Genomic DNA, 24,941 nt, shown 5'->3' on the forward strand with positions numbered 1-24,941 from the left:
CCAAAGATCAAAAGAAATCCATTTAAAACAAACAAACAAAAAAAACAAACACAAAAAACAAACAAAAAAAAAAGGCAAAAAAAAAAAAAGAAAAAGAAAAAATAAGAAAGAAAAATCAGTAGATACAGTTGCAGTATTTGATGTTTCACAAGGAAACCCTTAATGGATGCTCAAGAGCATTGCTTCCAGCTGCCTTAAGAGCCTTGTAGAGAAATTAAAACAAAATTACCTTTATTTCACAGTAACAACAAAAGTCAAAGAATTTCAAGTACTGGATGGTTATTGATTGGAAGAACTTTCTACTGATTTTGTTAAAAATTTATTAAAGCAGAGTTTGCCTTCTTGATCTTACACCTACAACTGCATTTGATGACCAGAGGGGTTGAGATTTTAGGAACTGGTCACTGATTTGTAGTTCAGAAGTTCATGGTTGTCACAACTCTGTTCTAGGCAGATGATAATCTATATGAGCAATGGAAAGAAAAAAGGATGGCTGAATAATACAGAAATTATGCAAACACAAGAGTACATCTTTAGGCTGTGGCACACATGCTGATGGGAAATGCAAAGGGAGACAAGCAATTAGCTGTAAGGCTCATGGATTTACTCCTTTTCTATGTGTTTTCCTTAATTTCTTCCCTTCAAATCCCTTCTTGTCTGAGCATTCCTCAGTGTCCTACAAGAGTTATCAGGAAAAATTAGTCCTCCTCCTTCTTAGAGTTTTTACATGACAGCTTAATATTCCCACTGGATATTTATAGAATAATTAATGAATAACACAAGTCAAAATTGGGAAAAGGCTTTTGGATCATCATCTCTCTCTGCCATAAGCAGAGCACTGCAGTCAAAAAAGCAACAAAAAAGGCTGGCATTTTTGCAGCCTGAAACATGATTGAAAGAGAAAATTGAGATGCTCTAAAATACAAATCCTGGAAGTAACTATGGGTAAACTACCTGATGGACTCCCTCATTTCTTTGCCTTTTTTTTTGTTGTTCCACTTTTGTTGCTGCTTTTGTAGTTATCAAAAGCCACTTCTTGCTGGCAATGATTATTCTGATTAATCTCACACAATATCATAGTTTAGTCTTATGTTGGCCTCTGGCATGCAGTCTGCATTGCAGCATGCTGCCATTTACAGCTGTGGCCCAAGAGCACCATGAGATTTCCAGTTCTCTGTCTGCAAGGTAGGCACCAGAGAACTGATGAATAGTTACTGGTAATTCAATCAAAGTTGGTAATTCAAATAGGAGAGCAATTTTCATTCTAACCTACTGTCTTCAAGCCCTACAAAGACTAACACTGCCTTCAGAAGCACTGTTTGAATTGTTCCTCTTCCCTGTGATTATAACCAATTCTGTTGGTAGAGAATTAGCCTTATTAGCCTCCATTAAAGCTATTATAGAAACATTTATTGTTTAGCACATCTCTCCTCTCCCTGTAGCTGCAATGCTGGTATGCACATAGAACTGGTCTCATTTATTACTTTTTAGTTGGTGTCCCCTTATTCATCTCTCAAGGGAAGTTTCCTAACTGAGCTCTAAGATCCTGGTCATACCAGGCTTTGTAATAAATAGGATTTATGTGAAAATCTAGGATTCTTCTTGTCTTTGCTAGAGACTGCCTACCAACCCTACTGAAAGACTCATTTGTGATTTGCTGCCAAAGGATTAGTTTTCTGCCAGCACAGGTTCAGGTCTATTAGCAAAGACAGGATGTCTTGACTGTAGTGTCTGTGCTTTAGATGGTGTTTGCAGGAGCTGGTGTTCTTGGCTAATGGACCTTGGCTAATGGGATTTTGTTTCAAACAAAGGCTTTTCTATGTTTTACCTTTGCATCAGTCAATTACAGTCTGGCACTTGTTTTTCATCAGCTGACCTACTCTATTTCTTAGCTTCCTGGGGAGATAGTAGATCCAAGTGGGATGGACAGCAAAGGAGGGATTTCGCTGGCTAGAGCTTTCTGCCATGTGCCTGCTTTGAGCTGAGCCCTGGGCTGCCACTGTGCCTGTCAGGCAAAGAGTCCCAGCAGCTCAGGCTTCACCCAGCACTGGAGCTTGCACAGCCAGACTGAAGATGCAGAGCCACACACAAAGGCTGGACAACCTTGGCTTTCAAGCACAGAAGTGCAGAGCACCAGAACTATCAAATTAAGCATCATCAGAGAAGCACAGCTCAAAGGCAATTATGTCCTTAAGCACATATTGCCCTTCCCTCTGTGTGGGACCCAGCTGTGATCCAGAGCCAATGCAGCATTTGTCTCGCCAAATTCTTCAGTCTCTGCAGAATCTGGAAGCACTGAGAGCCCCTGAACTTCTATTGGTTCACTAAATCTGGAGGAGGAGGGATCAGATCCCGTGGGTTCAGCCGAGCCACGAGGCACACGTCGTAACTGTCGTGCATGAGGACGTTGGTGGCCACCACGTTCCACTGGTTCTCCCACGTGTCCAGCTCCAGGATCTCCTTGGTGATCACTTCATGACGAGCTGAAAAACAAAGGCAACAGCAGCAGGGGGCAAGTCAAACAGGATCCAAGAGGTTTGGGCAGTTGTTATTATGAGCTTTCTGAAAGGGGAAATAAAAAGGTAATTTCTGTGGTACTGACACTGTCAACATGCAGCAAATCAAATAGTGCAGATGGAAATCTCCACAGTGCAGTCACTCCTCACACTCTGGGTGCCAGGTGCAGAGACAAAAGCATCAAGTGCTCCATCTTTGTACAAGTATGCAGGTGGCAGTTTATCCTGCAGTCAATTGTCAGATGCTCATCTTTTAGAGACAGAGTTGCCTCTTGTTCACAAGCATGCCTGCATGCAGTGTGTTCTTTTCTTTGCCCCAGCCAAGATGCTATTCTCAGGCTGCAGGAAGCACTCCAATACTATGGCTTTTCTTGAGTGCACAGTCTGGACATCCTGTGATTTAGGGAGAAATAAAGACAGAAAAAGCCCCCAAGGCTCTAGATGCACTTTAGATGTTCTGAAATGAAATGCTGAGGAATTTGTCATGGACAGGCAGGTTAGAAGAATGCCATTAAATCACAGCCAATCTCCAGACAAGAAGCTTTTTACAAACAAAACATAAAGAATCACCATGAAGCAGAGAACCAGCGGTGCTATATTAAAATTCTTACAAGACTACAAACCCTTCCTTTGCTAACAACAGTTCCTGAGCTCTGCAACAGTTGTTACTCATAGCCAAACTTTCTTAAAAATAAAACCATCTTTCATTTCTGCTCACTTTTTCTTTTCACCTTAAAGTTGCTTTCTCACAGCAAGTAACTTTAGCCTAAGTTTTCCTTATTTTGAGCTGAGGACATGCATGTGCTTTGTTGTCAGATGAGCCTTGGGGAAGATGTATTAAAAGCCAAGTCTCAGACTTCCAAGAACAGACACTTCAAGGGTACCAGGATAAGAACAATCATAGCAAGAAACATTGAATGCTCAATGCTGTTTTATTGAGTCTTAATAGACTGGTGACAGGATAAAATTTACAGGCTCCAGAGTGAGATTCCCATTCAGCTATCCCTTAGGATAGGAATTTTTTAATACAAACAAACCCCCAGCAACAGCCCTATCTCACATCTATCAATTGCACCTCGTGGTTTGGGCACTGCCCTTATGTGCAACTGATACTAAAGGATTGAAGAAGGGCAAAAGAACGAAAGCAGAAGAGCACCCAGAGACACAGATTGTTTTTCATGTTGGAAACAGACCACATATTTCTCCAGGGGACAGCAACTCTGGGGGTTGAGTACCCCCAGGACAGTGCTGGCATGGTTTAGGTCAAAATTGGTGTTGATGTTATAATGATGCAGTGTGGTGGGATTTAAAGCCCCCCAGGCTCCCCTGCAGGGAGGAGCTTTGGGATGTGGGGACGTCAGATGGAAACAAGACTTCTCCTCCCAGGAATGGCTCCCTTGCTGAGTGGATACAGGACAGTTCTGTTTTCAGCAGATCCTGAATATGCACGAGATCTGTGGATGTTGCACAAGTTTTGTGGACATTTCTGCACATTTTTGTCGTGCTTATCTAAGGAATCCACTCACCACCCATTCACCATCACCCTCTTTCATCTGGATTCAGGAGGGCAGCACAGATTTTCTGCCCCAGCTTCCACAACCTGTTCTCATTTCCCCCCTGTTATGTCACAATTTATTGTGGTGTAATTTTTGTTGGTCCAAAGCCAGACCTCTGGGACTCTCATGGATGTCCACAAGCTTACTCCCCAGGAGCTTTGAGTAAGATTGCAGGATAGAATCTCATCTGAACACTCTTTGTTCCATTCCTTTTCGTGAAAGAGGTTAGGATGGATTGCTTATTGAACCTAGACTTTATAGGAGGATAATAATACATTGGAAGACTGCAGCCATTCAAGACAGAAGACAGCAAACTGCTGAAAAAGCCATTTACATGTGAAGAGAGAAGACACAACTGAAAAAGAGCAAACAAATAACATGTGCCACTACCAGCAAACTCCTGTATGACCCTGAAGAGGTTTTTCCTGAGGCAAATGCAGGAGCACAAGCAGACCAAAGCTGTGACACAGGAGGCTCCTGTCTCTGTGGTTTTTTATTAGATAATCTCTTTTATGCAATAAATTTTTATGCCTGGATTTTCTTTGGCATGGATGATGACAAAAATGAGACAAACACAGGAAAAATAATCAAATGCTGGAACCAAGACATTCTGTGAGTGATTGCAACACTTCAGAAAAGGAATTCATAATTAAAACATCAAAGGCAGGTTCAGCAACCCTTCCTTACAAGCCTTGCTGTGTTTTTTCCTGACCTGGGTGACTCTCAACCTTTATGTCCCTTGTTTCCCTTTTCTGTGGGATATTCTGACTGGTTTTGTTCCACACTAGAAATTCTGCTTTGCAGCATAAGCAGTGTTAGTTAACTGTTAACCCTTGGGAGATAAAAAGAGTCAAGGGAAGCAGTAACTTCTCTAGTCTTATCTTGTTTAAAGGAAATTAAGCAGCAGCCTTTAGATGAGAAAGTTCATGTGAGGCAAAGCACTGCTCAAAATAGTCATACTTCAGAAAAAAAAATTACACCTTTTCTATTTAAAAGAGAAATGAGCTGAAAATCTTCAGTTCTCAAGCCTTCTTTTAATCTTATTTTTTCTTGGTAAAAACAACAGAAAAGGTGGTGCTTTCCAAAGAGAATAGCAGCTTTGATTCCAGTCTGTAATGCTGGATTTGGGCTTTAATCCCAATAAACAACTTGAAGGTACAAATAATTCCTAATTCTTCTTCATTGATTTGCCTTATTTAATTGCAATTTTAAAAAGGCAAGATCATAGCAGATTATTCTGCTCACAGGAGAATCATGTGACACCTACAAAATGCAATTGGCTGTATTGCAGAGATTACTTTTTAAAAAGCCACCCCACACAACTCTCTGTCCTCATTGCATTATTCTGCCTCACCAGACAATCACCTCCCCTAATGAAAGGGTTTCACTCATTTTTTTTCTACAAAATGAGGCATTGTTTTCTGCATGCTCTTGTTTAACCATGAGAAGTTTTAAGAAACTTTCTTACACTGTGTTTTTCTGCACAGGATTTAAACCACTTTAGATTAGAATTATTCCAATTGTACAAACCTAACCCTGATGCAGATCCTTTTCTAGCAGTAAAACAGTGATTTATTCATACACAGGAAAGAAAGAGGCTAAACCAGCAAAGGGATCATTAATCCCAGGATAACTTAATCCCCACCAGAAATTGTGGTGTGTTAAAGAGTCAGAACTCTTTGGGTAGAGTTTTGCCTTCTTGATGTACAAGTCCAGACTGAAGGTTAACAGTGACCCTAGAAATCCATCTCTTCCCAGTGACAAGACTTAAATTACACCTGAAAATGTTCAATTTATGACTCTTAAAACTGTATTTTATATATACAAATACAGTAGTCAAAGCAAAATTAGTTTTAAGATTAACTTTTATATTCTGGTCTGCAAACAAAACACTTTTTCACATTATTTTTTTCTTTGAATGTGCAGAAAGAAAAAGAACAAAAATATTAATTTTCAGTAAGTGATTGCCTGCCTTCCATATACACAATCATGTTTTTTCTTGGAAAGGTTTGTGACTCACTCCCCAAATATGGCCAGACTTCATTTTATGCCATAAGTTTTCTCATGCCATTTGAATCAGGAGTGAACATAAATCAGGATGAACGATTCTTGGAAAGACACACAGTATGACTGCAGGCAACATAAATATTTCATCTGCTCTTTCATCTGTTTTGTTGTTGTTGGTTTTTTGTTTTGTTTTTTGGGTTTTTTTGCTTTGTTGGGTTTTGTTTCTTTGTGGGTGTTTTGATGGATTTTTTTTTTTACCACATTCCAATTCTGATTTGGAGGCTGGGAATGAAAGAACAACTTTCCACATGACAATAGTATTTATTACCACTTTTTTGGACCTTTCTTTCTCTTTCTCATTTGTAACTGAAAATTCAGGTACAATTGTCAGGTTTTGAGTTGGGAGGACTCAAGGGAGGCAGATGTAGAAGAATTAAGCAATATGCTTAGCAGGTAGAAAATCCATACTTTGTTCAGGACTACTAACCACACAGCTATTACATTTGTAAGCTAAGATAAATAAATTCTTTCTGCTGTAGTCTACTCATTGTCCAGAAGATTGAACTTTAAAAAAAAATCATTCTGAATTTCCATTCACTGGAGTGAAATCTATGGCAAGTTTGCTGAAATGTGGTTGATATTTCATTGTTTCTTGCAGAAGCCCATTGATATCAGCTGGGAGATTTCCTCCAGCACAGGAATGAGGAAGCAGAGTGGTGGAGACAGTGAGAGCAGGTGCCCAGCCACAAGTCACGATGCCTCTGCATCAGTGCAGAGCAAAGATAACAACAACAAAAAAAGCATTCTGGGACAAGTTCCCCTGCCTTCTAGCAGTGACAGAGCCACACTGACACGCTGTTAGGTGGCCAGCAGCACCTCAGCAACTTCACCCAGAGCAGGGCCACCTTGTGTGCTGGGAAAAGCCTCAGTGTCCCATCTGTCCTGGAGCTCTGTGCCCCAGGACATCCTCACACAAGCCACTTGTCTGAGCTCCTCCTGATGGTGGTTCTCAGGCTGATACATTTTTTTCCTTTCCAGTTTGAAGGTTCCTAATATGTGCTGTATTCTTTTGCCATAGATCAATTTATATAAATACTTTTTTTCAAAAAAGACACCAAACCTGTGGCAGTTGGACTGCTGTCTGCTCTGCTCCTGTCATAGAAAAAAGCACCTGAATATCACAAGGTGCTTGCCAATTCAACAGTCCTTGAAATATTTACTCAGGTGTTTCTTTCACTTGTTTGCCCAGTTCTTGACACCAAACAGCCACCCAGAGCTGCCTTGGAGCAGCTCAGCCTCCAGCGCTGGTTTGTACCTGCTTTTTCATGCCATTATCTGTACCAGAGAATGATTTCAAACACATGGGACTAGCCTCTGCTACTTATCTTCCTCACCACTAATAGCTGCTTCCATAATTACATGAGGTGGAGTTAGGTGACCTGGGAATTCATATTTGTGTTGCAATGGGATAGAAGTGCATTTAGATCATTACTACCAGATGTCCTGGCTCCTCATTTGCAGTAGGAAAAATAATAAGTTCATCAAGTCTGTGGCCTTCAATCCCATTTGTGTGTGAGGTGCTCCCTATCTCCACCAGTGAGACACAGGCAGCACCCTCAGGAGGTCAGGGCCATCCATCATCTGTGCCTGTGGGCAGGAGCAGGCAGAGAATCCACAGGAGAGGGAGCTTGGCTGGGCTGTTTAAGGCTGGCCAGGTGTATGCCACCAGACACACCCAAAGCTGGGAGGAAGGTGGGGGCTTCAATCCACCACTGTGGCAGCTTGCTGTTTGCCCAGCACCTGCATGGAGTAAGGTAAGATATTCCTTCTCATAGATAGGTCCTCTCTCATCCTGATCTGCTCTGCAATTCTTCAGGACCATAGATTCACAAGCCACCCATTCACTCACAAATCAATGGATACTAAAATTAAATATATCTATAAAGAATGGGCTGGTCTACAGAAGGGAGCTCCTAATTCAGTTGCTTATCCTTGGGACTGACCCAGCTGCTCAAGCTTTTAAAATCTTTCCAGATTTTGCCTGCTCTTCATGGCCAAGACCTCTTTCAGGCACAGGCTTACAAGCAGGGGATAGCAGGATCACAGGTTACAGAGGCAGAGAGTCAATGCAATATGAATTTACATGAGTAAAAACAGCAAATCAGAGTAAGAACTGTTTGGCTCAGCCCATCCTGAAATACTGTTTCTAAATGCCTTACAATAGGTTCATATATAATTTATAGAAGATATAAAACATGTTTAGACTGTGCATGACAGTTTTGAACACAGTTGATGTCATACATGGCTACAAGCCATGTTTCTAAACAACCTATTGACCTTTTCAGCAATTAATTAAAATGCATTAAAATATCTATTAATCATTCATTAATCCTTTATAAACAATATATGAGCCTCAGTAAGAAGCAGGACTGAATAGCTAATACCACTTCCAGAGAGTGAGAAGGTCAAATTTAGATGTGAAATGAGCAGGTGCTGCTGCCCAGCAATTCCCCTGACCTGATTTGGCCTCATTTATGGCAGCACATTTCCAGCTAATGAGCAGGGTAGATGAGCAGCCCTCCCTGGGCAGGCAGCATTTGCAGAGGTCTCTCCCAGTGGCAGCAGCTCATGCTGGTGCTGGGGGAGAATTTGGTGAAAGGTCAAGCTGCATTTTTTGGGGTGGATGTGGCTGTGAGCTGCAGAGCCATGGCAGTGCCTGCAGCCCTGAGCAGAGCCCTGTGCTGAGCAAAAGGCAAGGGCCCTGGATCTCTTCCATTGGTGGGAATATTTATTCTAACGGCAACAACTGTGGGCAGGAGAACTTTAATTATTCATCTGTGCACACTAAATTTTAACAGAGGGAAACAAACAGTGCTGCAGATAAGCAGCCCGGGGTTTGAACCTCTGCTTTATTTAGCTGGGAACATGGGAAGGTGCTGGAGAACCAGGTTTTGTTCCAATCTCTCAACCCCCAAGCTTCACAAGTGCAGTATTTACTGTGCCAGACTCCTTAATATGTCTATATTTAATTCCAGTAATGTTCCATAACCACTATAATAAAAAACAAGCACTAGAATGATTCTCCATCTAAATCACATAATGGAGGAGACTAAGGGGAACAGCTTCCATGGGAGATTAGTCAAAATAAATAACTATTAAGTTAGTCTGCTATTAGGAGTGGGCAGTGTGGAGATAAAAACTCATTAGCTCAGCTGGAATATAGTAACTACTACACAGTTCTGCACAGCTGCAAGCAGAGCTGCTTCTATTCCAATGCATGGATTGCAGATTATGTAAATGAGGAAGAATAGACTAGAAAATTAATCCAGTGTAAGTTTTTGGCTGTTTGTTTTGATTTTTTTTTTAAGAATCAAAATTAACACAAGTAGTAGGACTCTGTATCACTGTCACCTATCCTGGGTAACAGTTGCAAGCACAAAATAATTAAGATTCTTGCATGTCTATTTCATAGATATTTCTCCCCTTCTCTGGCTGTAACACTATTCAAGAGAAAAATTTATTTCTACTTGATATGAGTAAGTAAATAAAACTGGATTCAGCAGCTCTGGTACCACATGAAACTACACACATTACAGAAATTTTCAACATACATGTTAGGGAAGTACATTCACCTCCTCTGCTCTAAGCTACACAGGAGGGAGATGGCAAAACTGCCAGTTCAGAGACAGACAGTTCCACAAAAAGCCCCATTACCTGATGAAATTATGAGACCTTTCAGGGGATATGTACTGCTAAGAGCAGATCTATTAAACATTTCATAATTTGCATTGAGGTGCTTGTACCTGTACTTTACAGATCAGCTGATGTCACATGGATGGCAGTATCACAGTAAAGGTGGCATTTTAATTAACATCATAGAATTATTTCATTTGGAAAAGGCCTCTAAGATCACCAAGTCCAACCATTAACTCAGCACTGTCAAGCTACCCCTAACTCACTTCCCTCAGTGCCACAACTACATGGCTTTTAAACACCTCCAGGAATGGTGATTCCACCACTGACCTAGGCAGCCCATTCCGGTGCTTGACAGTGCTTTTAGTGAAGAAATTTTCCTTAATATCCAATCTAAACCTTCCCAGGTGCAACTTGAGGCTGATTCCTCTTGTCCTGTCACATGTTACACCTGGGAGAAGAGACTGACCCCCCCCCGCCCTGGCTACAATCTCCTTTCAGATCCATAAGCTCCCCCCTGAGCCTCCTTTTCTCCAGCTAAACACCCCCAGCCAGTCCCGAGGAGGTTTGTGCTCCAGCCCTTCCCCAGCTCCCTCACCCTTCTCTGGACACACTCCAGCCCCTCAATGTCTTTGTGTAGTGAGGGGCCCAAAACTGAACCCAGGATTTGAGCTGTGGCCTCAGCAGTGCCCAGTACAGGGGCACAATCACTGCCCTGGTCCTGCTGGCCACACTACTGCTGATACAGCCAGGATGCTTTGAATTAAAAAAAAAACCAAAACAACAATAACTCAGCTCTGGGTTTCAGTTCCCAGACAGCTGGACCAACACCTATAGCCTGAAACTAAAGCTACAATCCCCAGCCACCAGATACAGACTACAAGTGACAATGACAGTAGATGACATGGTCCCAGTAAGCAAGCACACACCTTTATTTTTTATTACTCTCACCAGAAAAACATTTCTAATGCTCAGAAGCAGTCAAAAAGAAAGGGAACCTGATCTGGCAGGCATTTTATAAGGATGTAATCCTGCATACCTGAAGAACTGCTCCCCCCTCCATCAGGGAGCCTCACTAATGAGGCTGCTTCTGCTGGGCACAGGCTGATGTCAGTAGCTGTCAACCTGTGCAGCTTGACAGGTTTTTGTTCAATGAAAAGAAAATAAAACACATCAACAAGAACACTGTACAGCCAGGCTGCAAAGGCTGGTTTAAAATCCACAGTTACAGCAGGAATTGTGGCAGTATTTTAGCAGAAATCTGGCTGGCTGTTGCACACTGAGTCCTGCTGAGTATTCATACTTGGGATAATGTTTTCACTCTGCACTGAACTATAAACTAATGAAAAAAAATTAAAACATGTGTGATTATCTTGATGAATGCCATAACAGTGCTAGAAAATTACATTTGTGACACAAGGCTTCATGAGCTGGAGCCTAGACAAGCGGGTTAATGGCTCCTGTTTACCATAGAAGCTTTAGAAGAAAATGGGCTAATTTTTATAAACAACTGGACAACAGATGAAGTTTTACAAGTCTCACTAAGGAGGAGACAGATTCAAAACAAGAAGTGTGGTTTTTGGGTACTTATAGCTGTAAAAACACACCTTAATCAGCTAATGGTAATAATACAGAGGTCTCTCAGATGTTTACACCATCAAACCAGACACCAAGTTCTGATGTGTTTGCCCTAGGTAAGCCAAGTTAGAATCCCTCACATCCTGATTTAAACATGAAGCTTTAAGAGAAGGAGAGCTCCTCTGAATTCTGAATTTCTTTCTGCTCCTTCAGAGCAGATATAAAGGCACCAAGGATCTGAATCTCCCTCTGAAGTGTCTGTGGTTCTCCATCTGCTGCAGGGAGCCCAGGGTTACCAAGGTCTTCGTGTAGGCACTGCAGAGAAGTGTCTGAGCTTCAGCTGAATTAATCCCCTTTCCTCTTCCATGGCCAGCTTGGAACAAGCTTCCAACTTGAGCAAGCCTCAGCAGGGGAAACCTTACGAGCATTACCAAGATATCTCAACATTGAAAAATATTCCTTGCAGTTCAGAGGGAGCTTGAACACACTTTGGAGTTCACTCATCTGCTAGAAGGACTCCTATTGCTACTGTCATCTGGCCAAGCTGGCTTCCCTCTAGAGTAGCTGCAGTTTTTCTTCATTTTCTCCTGGGAATGATGTTAGGCTGCATCATTTGTCTTCCCTTCAGGCAGACAAGGACTTGTGACAGGCAATACATATGGAATGGGAATTCTGCCATCACAAAACTTCAGTTGTCACATGGGACTCAGAAAAGATGGTAGGTGAGCAGTACTTATCCTGTCTTCCAAATTTAGGGCCCTTTAAGCAGTTAACAACTGCTTTTCAGCTTTGGTTACAGCATCTCTGGGCTCTAATGATCCACTTGGGTCCATACACATGAAGGAAAGCATAGAGAGCATGACACATTCCAGTCAAAAATTAACATGAAACAATGTCTTTGCCAGGTCAACTTCCTGCTGGATCAAGAGTGGGTTTAAGCAAATGGAAAGGCAAGTGAAGGCTGAAGAGACTGGGACAGATCTATACTATACAGGAGGTTAATTTCAGCCCTATAGGCTAAGACTTCAATTGCAGCAGTGATTTTGGCTTATTTTCCTTTTTTTTTTTCTTTGCTGTGCTTATTCTTGAATGATCACAGCAGTCCTTTGGCATTCAGCAGGCAGAAAACCCAAAGACTACAGCTGTGCTTCCAGTTGGAGTTCTTGGAACAAGCTGGATGAAAATAAATTACTATGTTTTGTAAAATTGGAATATCCTCTTTCAGTCACATCCCTCACAAAAACCAAAGTGACATGCCCAAAGAAGTCCAAAGACCAAAACCAAACAAACACATTCTAAAATAGTACTATCTTCTACTAAAGCAGCAGAAGCACATGCTGTTCTGTACCTTGAAGCTGCTGAGCAGCTGTAATTGTGAAAGTGCAGGGTCAAGTCACCCTCTCCAAGCTCCCAAGTGGCAGTAATAACCCTCTCTTCATCAGGCAAGAGCCCTTTCCAGCATGCAGAGAACATGTGGCCAGGGAGAGAGGCCAGCCAGGTGACATCTCCACCCTCAGCTCACGGCCTCTGCCCATCCTTGTCTTGATGCTGTAGCCAGAAGCTGTTATTGCTGTGACCACTTAGAAAGCCCTTTTCCTGTACTAGCTTCAAAGTCACATTAAGAAGCCTGTGTTTAAGGCACAGGTTCCTCTCAACTCCTAAACTATGTGGTTACACTTGATTTGACAGTGAGACTCTTATTTTGGCTGCCTTGTTAATAACTGCCTAGCAGCACAGCTACACACTACTTCTGTACTGGTGCACAGAATGCACACGTAGGGGGTCAGAATTCAGGTTGCACAGGTAACTGCAAAACTGGCATTTTCTATCTTTGACCTCTTGTTTTCCAATCTAAATAACACTATTAGTACAAAGGAGTTCTATACATAATGATACGGATTGCAATAGTAGAGGAGGAATCAGGACCCCATTGAGCTGGCATTATACAAGTATACAAAAGACAGCCTTCTTGAAATCCACAGGAGGACTTTCAGCCTCTCCCAGAACAACCACACTCTGTACATGACTCAGTGACAGAATGTGGTGGCATTGTACAGAAAGTGTTTTTTATGGCTCTGAAGTTACACTAGTCAGAAAATCTCTTATTAATCTGTTAGTCATCTGGAAAAAATTGCTTCATTTTTCACTGTTAATGATCATAGAGTCATCAAATTGTTTAGGGTGAAAAAGACCTTTAAGATCATCCAGTCCAACCATTAACCCAGCACTGCCAAGCCCACCACTAAACCACGTACCCAAGCTCCTCATCCACACATCTTTTATCTCCCTCCAGGGATGGTGACTCAACCACTTCCCATGATTAGCCTTTTGAAATTTTTACCCACTAACTTTAGGCTCTTTCATAATGTTGCTGAGAAAAAACACAACTAGAATGGCACAAGGTTTGCTATGGAAACACAGATTTGTGATAAGCAAAATTTCTCTGACGTCACAGAACTTCCATAAGAGATGACATGAGAACACGCCGAACAATTCTTTTCAGGAAGCAGCTTCCTCAAACAGTAGCAAATGAAAGCAGGAGGCAAGTTGTGAACTAGCTGATGAAAATCATCATTCTAAAATAAGAGTAGATTTAAGTTTAGAGGTTGTTAAACAAGTAAAACTGTAATGAGAAGGACAGGTCTCCCAGTGATACCACTATTCCTGGTCAACAGTGAGGCTGACATCATATTTATTAGCAGTGGATAACTGCTCTTGCTATCTGTGCTATTGCTTTCTCCTAGAAAGGAATTTGGGGTGGCAGCTGTATGTAGCAGAATCTTTTAAGTGTGCTTGTTTTGCAATCCTTTGCATTTATAATGAAAAAAAATAGGTTATATGCACTGGAGATCTAGATAAAGCTAAGCAAAGTTGGAAGGAAAAAGACTTAAAAGAAGAAAGGTGTCCCTGGGGCTAAGATTATTTAAAATCACCAGATCTGGAGCTTCAGTCTTTTTGTATCTCAGTTCCCAACCCAGGGTCCTCATTAAGTACACAAGATTTTTCAACATTGATTACAAAAAGCGTGTAAGTAAGCAGACAGTGTGAGATAACATAGCTAAGGACTGATGGACAGGGCCTTAATCTTCAACAAATATGCCCAAGTTCTCTAATGTCCATAAAACAGTAAGCTCCTCATTTCTGTAACTCTAAATGTAAATCCAGAATAATTCTGCTGAGGTTTTAGATTTGGACAGGTTTAGAAACAGATCAGAAACATCCTTAAATTTTTGTGTTTTGTTAAGGGAAAAAGCAAAAGTCAAACAGAACCCAATTCATGTTGACATTAGGAGGGGGCAGTCCAAAGTGCAGAATCAGGTCTATGACTCCAGGGCATGCCAGTGCCATCTGATAGGGCTGATCACTCATCAGGTCAGTCTGTGCCCAGTGAAACTGATTTTAACTACACATAGAATGCTGGACTCATTTTAGTACCTGCTCCATGAAATCCTCCACAGAGGTACAGCTTCCCTTCCACGCAGCCTGCACTGGTGGAGTTGGTTCGTAAGGAGAGGAGGGGAGAAGGCATCGGGGGTCCATCCCTCCAAAAGTCTCCATCAGGGTTATAAATCTCCACTGCATCAAGACATTTCCGTGTCTGTCCTCTGTCATAACCAAGGCACCCAATTCCTCCTGCAAAAGATACAAAGGTGAAATGTAACAGTCCCACGTTCTGCTGTGAAATACATTGCTGGCTGCATTTTCTGTTTGCATCTTCTCATTTCCCACTCTTTCCTCTTTGCAGCTTCAGAAGTTTGTGAGAGAACACAAAGCAGAAGCTACAGCACGTTATCCACAGACACCAAAGCAAGAGCCCTTCTGAAGTCTCATGTCAAAGGAAGGACAAGCAGAATGTCTTCAAAACACAAAGGTATTTTGTTCTGTTTTCTTCCCATATGGTAAAAATTGTCATAATTATTTTTTCTATTTGCTGGACAAATTGTAATGGATCAAAACCTATTTTTCAGATACTGTTGTTGGATTTGACTCTCACACATTACTAGCAATTATTTGCATTTCTTGGTTAGTTCTCCTCAATAAATATTATACCTATATCTTATTCCAAATTTCACTTACTACTTAAAGCAAATAAAATTCCAGTAACAAACCCATTCAACACACAGGAGAGCCAGCTGAGTTATTAGCAACAAGCCCTACTGTTGAGTGGCTAATTAGGGTGCTTGAAGTCAGCATGCAGGATTGAAACAGATCCCAGTTTCCTTTTGCTGGGACAGCCCACAGGTGTACCTGAGACCCTGTGCCTAACAGCACACTGGAAACAGTGACAGTACTTTGCAAACTCTGCCTTTCCAAATCCTTTCCAGTGATCAAATCCGCATTTTGAATTTACAGCCTTTGGTTCTCAGGAATTAATATGCTGACATCCTCCCCATGCAGGTTTTCCATCTGTGCCAATGGACACAATACCCTGTAATGAGCACTGATGGAGTTCTTTTGTGCATGTGTGTGTTTGTGGCTACTTTTAAACATGAAATGGCTGCAATAGGCAAACCATTTCCACATGGAGGCTGGCATTCCAGATACACGTGTAGGGCTGCTCAATTGTGCAAATCCAAAATGCATTGTAAGCATGTAATTATGCCCTTGCATATGCAAAGGGAAAAGACTGCAAGTGCAACCTGTGCTGGTTCAGCTGCTTTTAAAATATATTGTCCCTAGTGCTGTTAAGCTGGTCTGTCAGAGAAATGAGCCCCTATTGCTCCAAGTTTTACTTGCATATGATTTTCCATCTACCTCTTAAAATGGACTGTGTTATTTTTTAAATCTCTTGTGCATTCTCCAAAAGTATTTGGAAGAGGAAGCTCCCTATAAATGGGGACTGCAATGCTCCAAATTTGCTAGCACTGTGTTCCTGATTTGCATTTTAGAGTCAGGCAAATATAAAAATCAGCTAAACCTGCATCAGAGCAGAAAAATTAGAATAAAATTCAGTGTCCATTATCATCAGCAGGAAGTTCTCCTCTGGCTGAAATTAACAGTATTTTATTCCATTCAATATTTGAAATTTAAAACCTTCACCGAGTTTGGTTTTCATCTCCTTTTCCAGCCCAGGGAACCTTTACTTGCCCCAATACCCACCAGCAAGGTCCTTGCAGTTTGTATTAGATACCCCTTAGTGTGTGCTAACACAGGGCTGGCACTGAAATGTGTTCAGTGTTAACACCCTCAATTAAAGCAGCATTTGCTCTGATGGGCTCCTCCTCTGAGGCTTGATGCACCTGAGAGCTGAGGTAGAGATTAACTGTGGTCATGGGATTTTGCTAATCATTTCCTTGTCAAAAAGGCTCAGCAGGGGGATGCTTCCCTTTCTCATGATGAAGGCTCACTGAGCTATTCCTTGGGGCATTTCAGAATTCAGACATTTACTTACTGTGTTGTTCTTTACACCAGAAGCATTATCCTCTCCTGTGCAGCCTTTTCCTCTACTCCTTAATGCCTCATTAGAGAGGCGCCACTCTTAGGACAGGACAATATTCTCCTAAATTTATCAAGAAAAATTTTAAAAGCTAATCAAATTTTTTAACTGATAAGGCTATTTAATTGATTGCTTATCTCATATGGTATCTGATTATACAGCTCCATTGGCAGAGTCATAGAATACAGCATGAAAACAATTTGCCACCAGTTTACGTACAGTCCACAGACTGCAGTGTAATGCAGAGAGATTCTCAAGGCAGTTTTAACTGGGAACCAATAATATTAGAACTCCCCACAGAATAAATTGACCCTTTCAAAATACATCTTTGTGGTGCCAAAGACAGATGGCTGCTGGTTGTCAAGCTAGATATTTTTAAATTAGCCCAGTTGTTACTGTACCCCACTGAAGAATATGCACTCACCCAAAAGGAAAGTCTTCCTGTGAAAAATGAAAGAGGTTCTTGTTCAATCAGAGGAATAAATGGTACCAGTTAGGGAAAGCATGCAGCATGTCAGAAACCAATAACTCAGCTGATTGCCTTATGATTTCAAGCAGGGAGGGGGAGGTGAACAAAATGGCCCTGAACTTCTCTCAAAGCATAATAGCTGTTTATTTCTTACTGCATTTTTATTGCCATTTTCTAAATAGAGTAACTGTGGGGCAAGGTAACTTCAGAAAGAACACAAATAATCAGGTACAAAACTGACAAAGCAGTCAGTGACTTTTTGCAAAAAAACCTCACAACCATTACCTTTTAATGAAGGCATTCAGCTGCCAGTCTAGGGGACCTCCCACCAAATATTTTTCCTGTATAGTTATTAGAAAAGTAGTTTTCCAGGAGCTACTGATGCATCTTTTCAAAAATTTCAGAGCTACTACATGTTTTCAAGCATTTATGAAACCTTCATGGGGTAGTTTAAGCAACTTATATCTAACCTCTTTTAATCCTGTCTTTATCAGAGACAGTCCTGAAGGTACAAAACATTTCCATTTTATTCAAACCCTGAACAGCTATTTCAGCTAAATCCAATTTAATATTCAATTTACAATAGCAAAACTAAGTTCTCAGCAAATAGAAAGGAAGAAGGAAAAATCAGAGGCAAGTAAAATTTAATTTTCAAGCTTAGAAGAAGAGCATTATGGAAAACAAGAAATCATGAACTTCAACGTCCTCTCTTAAAGCAATGTTAACACTGACAGGTCACTAACAAAGGAACTGAGGATATCAGGCTCTCTGAGCACAGTTTTTCTGTGTTCCCAGATGCAGTGGTTGAGAATTACTCCTGTGAGAAAGTACATTTTTTCCTCTATGGAAATGGATATCTCAGGACTCTTTCCAAAGAACTGAATACAAAAACCAACAACAAAAAAAAGTCTCAAATTTAAAACAATTCACATCTACAGCCAAGTGGAGGAATCTCACATTAACCTATTCATAATCTATAATGTATATACCATGTGAAATTTCAAATTGGCAGAAAAACCCCCTTGCTGTGTCAGACAACTCTGGCCACTTTGTGCTCCATCATTCAACAATTCACATCATCCAGAAGCCACTGGCTTCTTCATTCATTTTTATGAAGCCACCACAAATCCAAGTGGAGACACAGGGAACTATAGTTAAGACCACAAAGATTGTCTTTATCTCAGGTTCTCTGGATAGAGCAGCTGAAAAACTGAGCTGGTGCTCTGCTCCTACAGGAGCCTCCACATGAGATGGGGCTGACATTTAGGGAGTTCAGGCAGGGTGCAGAAAAGAGCATAGGGGTTTGGGTCATCAGGCCTGTGTTTAACTGATGCTCCTGGACCTGTGGGCAGAAGGGGTGGGTGGGGGCCCCAGGTGATGCTGCTCAGGATGATCAAGAGTTGTTAGTGCCCTCAGGGTACTGACAGTGTTATTTTTTTATCCTATAACTGAGCCCTCAGATCACAATAGCAAGCAATATGTGCTCTTAGTAGTGCCTCTTTGAATTTTTATCAAAGGAACCTGGGAAATGAGTTTAAAAAAAAAAGGAATTCTTCAACAAGCAAATGAAATCCAAGATTTGTGTCCTGTAAAGTAATTAATTATTAAATTGATCTCTGGAATCCACAATGAATTTAATAGTGCTAATCTCTTATGTAACATTTCCCTTCATTACCAGCACTCAAGCTGAGTCTCAGCAGTTCTATTTCTCTCCCATCCTCTGCTAAGCAGGGCTGGATGGCAGAGAAATGAGGGAGCCATAAAGCAGCCCTGGCAGGCACTTCCAAAGGTGAAACCCAGAAGCACTCTCATCCTTTGCTAACCCAGAGCACAGCAGATGAGGTAATGCAGCTTGTAGAAGACACAAGAGCATAAGATTGATTAGAAGCAGGGCTGAAAAATCAGATTGTCTTCCTAAGCATGGTCAATGTTTCAGTTTCAGCTTCTTTTCTCATAAAATGCCTTTTTTGACTTCCTTTGAAATAATTAAGTGTGTAGAAAGCAGTTTCAATCTCATCTACCAGACCAATTTATCTGCCTGTTTTTGTTCCTTCCTGCACATGGACACTTTGGAGGCTGTTGCACAGGTACAAAAGCTCAGAATCAGACCCATAAGCTGCTACTTGTCAGAAGTCCAAAGCATATTTATAAATAGACATGTTTATTTTAAAAGAAAGTGTTTTTCAAATGCACAGTTAATATTCAAGCATGAAAGCTAAAATGTTTCCTTCCAGCTCCTCCTACACACACTTTCTTTTCCAGAGAGACCCCAAAGTACATATTCAAATAAGTATTTTTGATCAAGACGTTCAGTATTTAATTGAACCTCATTTAACTGTTTAAATCTTCTAAAAGAAGCTTTCAGCAAGAGCCCAGGGGAAAAAACCCAAATTGTAAGAGGTAGGATGCCAGTCTGAGGAGGATAAACAAAAATTCTTTGGTTCCTAAATCTTCCCAAATAGGATTTCTCAGCTAAGGCCTTCAATGCATTATCATTTATAAAGCAGGAATTATACAGCATAAAAGCAACACATGGTTGAAGCTGTCATAGTGATACAGCTTTTTTTTTTTACCAGTGACCTGTATTTCAGAGACACTAGTTCTACTGAGTGTGTTTTAACAGAAGTAATGAATATGGCATTCAAATGGATTCATTTGGATAAATTTTCCTAATTTGTATGTTGGCTGTGATAAGTTTTCAGAGAAGTAGCTGGAAAGGATATTTTTTAAAGTGAGAGATTAAAATGCATGACCTTAAATAGAGCCCTCCCATCTGGTTTTCTTCCAAAAGTGTCTCAATTGCCTCTGTCATTAAGAACACAATACTGCTCTTTCTTGGGCTTTCCAACAAATATAGTTATGCTCCTGGGAAAATATGGAGAGAAAGAGCTGAGACCAGTGAAAAGAGATGAATAGGAGAAAGGATTTTGAGCCTTAGGAAATGCTGTTCATTTACTTATGAGGATTATGTATGGTGTATAAATAGCATGAGTCTCTAGGAACATTGCACAACAAACAGACAATTACGGTGCAGGACTGCTGATTAAGACACACGGTACAGGTTCTTGAACAATGCTACTTCTCAGACCAAAAACTCTGATCTACTTCTCCTTTTCCTTCCATCAGCTTGACTCCACAATAATTCCATTTAAGTCATTATGGTTTTACACGTTGGAGCTGGCAATTAGTCTGGGAAGGGTTTTTGTACAGTGACTGCATACTCTGTGCTGTGCCAATAGGACTTTTCAGAAATTAACACTTCAAAGGCTAAGCATCAGATTCTGATCTGGGTGAGAATAAAGTGATCTTAACACAACTGCCATCAGCAGACTACTTACTACAGATTTCCACCTACATGGATGACAGCAAAAATTAAACTTGTCTATCAAAGAGTCTGCTGCTTCACCTTATTCAAAGCTAATAGTCCATCAATTCTTTTTGCTTCATATTTATGATAGAAATTGCATTTATACATCACAGACATTAGAGAAGATCAACTTTCTCTGCAATTTTTCATCTGTGCTCTAGAGTCCCTCAATGTGCTGACACCTGGGTAAGAGATCCTGCTGGAAAGAGCTGACAACTTTACTTCATTTAAGGACTTTGCTTTCAAGACTTGCTTGAAAGAAATCATCTCTCTCTGCATCACTAAGTTCTAGCTGGGCACAATCTCTTTATTCCATTTTTTTTATTCCTGGGAAGCAGGGTGTGGTCCTTCAGGCATACAGAAGATATCTTGCATTTACCTGTTTCCACCTTGCCTCCCTTCCTTTCCTTCCTCTGCCTCCAGCAGCCCCCATGGATCTCCTTAGCTGACTACAGGATGCCCATGGAGATGATGCACCCCAAAAGGAACAAGAATGGCAAAGGATTCCTGTGAGAATCCAGCAGTGCCATTCTATGCTTCTGAAGGGCCCCTTCACAGAGTGTCCCCTGACTGGGGCTGCACAGGAGCCTGTCAGATGTGCAAGTTCGGTGCACACACACTCCACCATGAGAAACTCCCATTAGGATTAGGGAGCAGGGACTCAGCAAAAGCCTCTCTCTCACCTCGAGCACAAAAGCTTAGACATTATGCCTGAGCTATCTCTGAGGCCACTACATGAGAACAACTTATGACCTATCACAGCTAAGACAGCCACCATACACAGAGTATCCCCACACAATTTGAGAAGGCTTCAACCCATACACAGTAACACCATACCACGTCAGAAAGCTTCAGGTGTCTGCCCATACAGAGTAACATCATAATACTCCAGGAGGCTGCAAGCATCTGCTCTTTCTTGTTCTTCAGCCCAGCCTTTTATCCCCTCCTGTTGATGCCCTGCACCTGTGTGCCCTCTGCTCCCTTTGGTGGTTGCTCAGTGCCCCTGGGCACTCCATGGTTCATTGCTGTTAGTGCTGCTCACCTGCTGCTCACAGCTGTGCCCACTGGGGCTGAGGCTGTGCCAGCCCCACCCCAATTATCACAAACTGTGTGCCTACAATGATCCTCTTCAGAATGTGTCTTTTTGCACAATCACTCTTGACAGCATCTTTCTAGACTCTCAGAGTGCCTGACCCTCCTTATGAAGCAGGGTGGTGGCCAAGGGACACACAGCTTTGGGGAGCCTGTAGTGGTTTTACCACCCTCATGAGAGTTGCTATTCTTTGCTCTGTCACTATCAATCTCTATTTTTTCCATCCCCATTATCTCCTGAATATCATCTCCATGATCAAGTGCCACATCAGCCAGATTAGGAGCACTTTCACTTCCTTCCTCTCAATGCCATGAGCTGCCCATTCCTCCAGCTGGAGTTACCATCACAATTGTGTCCAAAGGGGAGCTGGACCCACCTCACAGCCCAGGAGCCTGAGAACTCACAAGGTAACATGAACCTGTCACCACAGATAAACCATGGAATGAAGCTTTTCTGTGTGAGGTTTAATTACGGTGGGTGAGTGTGAGTTTACAGCTGGAGATGAGTCTGTGTGTGGTGTCTGCAGAGTAGGATGCCACTATCATGTCTGTATCACTGTTTCCAGCCAGAGCTCATTTGGAAATTGCTTCATCACTTTGAGAGGTCTTGGAAAATGCTTTAATCTCTCCACAGAGTTTTCAGACTGTGATGGTTAACATTAAGCAACCATGTTGTGTTAATTTTAACAGATAAATATCCTTTTCCACCAATTCTGTTGCAGGTGGATTTAAACCAGCATGTTCAAAGGCAGAATTTGTTGACCAATCATTTTTGGCTCAGACTTGTCTTTCAATTAAAAAATGAGTTGTAATATCGACTTCCCAAGAAAACAAGACTTATGCAATTATATGTATGGTCTCTATCTACATTGATATTATTTTCTCTACCTTACATAGCTTTTGTGCCTGTTGGCCAGTTTCAACTAAATGTTGCAGTTTTATGGATGCTAAAGTTCTTACAAGTTTTGTGAAAACTGGCAGTGAGGAGGTTGTGAAAGCAGCCCAGACCTAGGCCAAAATGTCCCCTCTGCAACTGATATTCCTGCTACCTGATGGTAAATGATCTGTGTTTCCACTTGCTGCAGTTACACCTTGAGTGGGCAGAGCATCAGAAGGGAGGCGGGCTCGGAAATGTAATGGCAAAAATAGCCCAATCTTTCTCAAAAATCTGCTACTTGGAACAGTGTGTCAGCTTAGTTACCCTTGGTATAAATCACAAGCAAGTTTGTCCATTACAGTGAAATTAGCCCAGGTTTACACTGTTAAAACTGAGAACACCAGTGGCATTATCAATGTTTAGTTAGACTGAGTGGCAAGAGTGAAGGGTCCAACGCAGCAAACTGCTCACCCAAGCATTAAGTGCATTGGTTCCCTTAGGGATGGGCTCAAATAAAGACTGCCATGGGAGGCCATGGGAAGGTGTGTGAACCAGCAAAATGATGGAGACAGAGCAAAACCCTGTTACCACCCACGTGCAGATCAGATTGTAGGAAAGGTTTTCTCTCCCACACACGCAGAATTATTTGTATTGGCCAGCAGGTAAGAAAGAATTCAAGCTATTCAGTGTTCACCTCCCTGAATACTGCAGCACTGGCTGCTACACGTACAAAACCAAGGCTTTTTATTTTTTTAATTAGCAAAATGCTTCTGAAGGTCCATGAGACCATGAATTGTCCTCAATGACATTGAAACAGACATTTTTTGGATTTAAGTTTTGTGTTCAATCTGTACATTTCATTACTGTAATCTTTCACATGTGCTTCTTGCTTTGTGAGATTTTGAGGGAAGAAAATGGATGCAGTTTTCCCCATTAGCCACTCCTTTTCCCTGTGCCAGTGTCAGGTTTTCTGGGAAGAAGACTGTCAATTTGTTTTATCACATGCATCCCAAGACGGCTGCTTTTTTTTTTTGCTCCCTGACTCCCTGTGTCATCACAGCCTTCGAGGTCTTGATCTGGGAGCACTTCTTGGTGAGACACATGAATGCTGCTGTTCTCTTCCCAGCTATTCCAGCTGCTGCCCCATTAGAGCATCAGTGTCAGTATAAATAATTATATGTATTTAACCTTTTACAAAGCATGAAGTCTCTGTGTTTTCAAAGCACCTTTGAACCTGGGCAGGCAACACTCATTATTACCAGCACACTGACATTCTCTGTCACTAACCTTTGACAATAATGACCCAACTTTCTGTTTGCAAAACTCACTTTTTCATATAAGCTTCTTTCACCCTTCTCCTGGTTGTGCCTATGGGCCTCTCTCAAATCACTTAAGAGAAAGAAGTTTCTCTAAAAGAAGACAATTGCAGCATTAAAGACACTTTCCTCTTCTGCTTCAAAGACACCTTTCCTGCACACCTCCCTTTCTGTATTATGAGCCAGGAACAAACTGCTTTATCCCTGGTATGTAACAACCCAGACAAAGCCAGAACACCCTGATATAGGAGGTATATTAAGCTGATAACACTGTATTTCTGTGTTCACTTTGATCATCTTGTAAGCAGGAGTAGTTTGAAGCAGAGGAGATTGAAATGTCCTGAGGTGCTGATAGAATTGCTGCTTTCTTCATACCTAAAGCTACCCATGAGACCATGGGAGCATAGAAGGGCATGAATCACTCACAGCCCACCTGTAGATTGACTGGATGAACTTTTTTCCTTGCTCCCCCAAGAACTTTCTGGTCATATATCTATCTACAATAAGATTTTGGGGCAAAATATTTTGGGGTAGGTAGGAGATTATTGAACTCATTTGCACAAATTATGAAACTTTTGGTCAAAGATATGTTTTGAAACAAAAAACCTGAAGGGATTCAATCAAAAATTCGCAAAACGAAATACTTAGATTTTTTTTAAAATGCACTGTGTCGAGGTAGGTGGAAGAGAATTATTCACTGAGTTTTGTCAGGAGACACTCATTATGTTGATTTTGAGAAATCAAAATTTTCTTTATCCTTATGCCTTTCCTTCAGGATGCTGCATATATTCCTCAACATTTCACTGCTCACCTGTGAAATGGTGCTTCAAGGCTTCTCTACTCACCTTTTAAAATTCATTATTACACTCATACCCCAAAGAAAAGTATCTTTGTTGCAAGAATCCAGAACACTACACATTCACATAATTTAATCCACATAAATTACAGAAGGAAGAAATAATGTGGGGAACAAATAACTTTATAAAAATACTCCCCATTTATCGCTGGCCGTGGTCTATGTACACATCACAAA

The 24,941-nt window shown here is 41.3% G+C and overlaps 1 protein-coding gene across 1 annotated transcript in view; it reads right to left on the bottom strand.

Annotated features, from left to right (window-relative positions):
* Window positions 1-1,234: 1,234 nt before the first annotated feature.
* Window positions 1,235-24,941, bottom strand: part of KBTBD12 (kelch repeat and BTB domain containing 12) — a 39,600-nt gene continuing 15,893 nt past the window's right edge. The window contains exons 5-6 of the mRNA XM_036391121.2: window positions 14,786-14,983; window positions 1,235-2,483 (exon numbers count right to left, since the gene is read on the bottom strand). Coding sequence (XP_036247014.1) covers window positions 2,314-2,483; window positions 14,786-14,983 — 368 coding nt within the window. The 3' untranslated portion in view covers window positions 1,235-2,313. The remainder of the gene's footprint in view (window positions 2,484-14,785; window positions 14,984-24,941) is intronic.

Source organism: Molothrus ater, chromosome 11 (genome assembly GCF_012460135.2).
Source record: "Molothrus ater isolate BHLD 08-10-18 breed brown headed cowbird chromosome 11, BPBGC_Mater_1.1, whole genome shotgun sequence".
Classification (NCBI taxonomy): Eukaryota; Metazoa; Chordata; class Aves; order Passeriformes; family Icteridae; genus Molothrus; species Molothrus ater.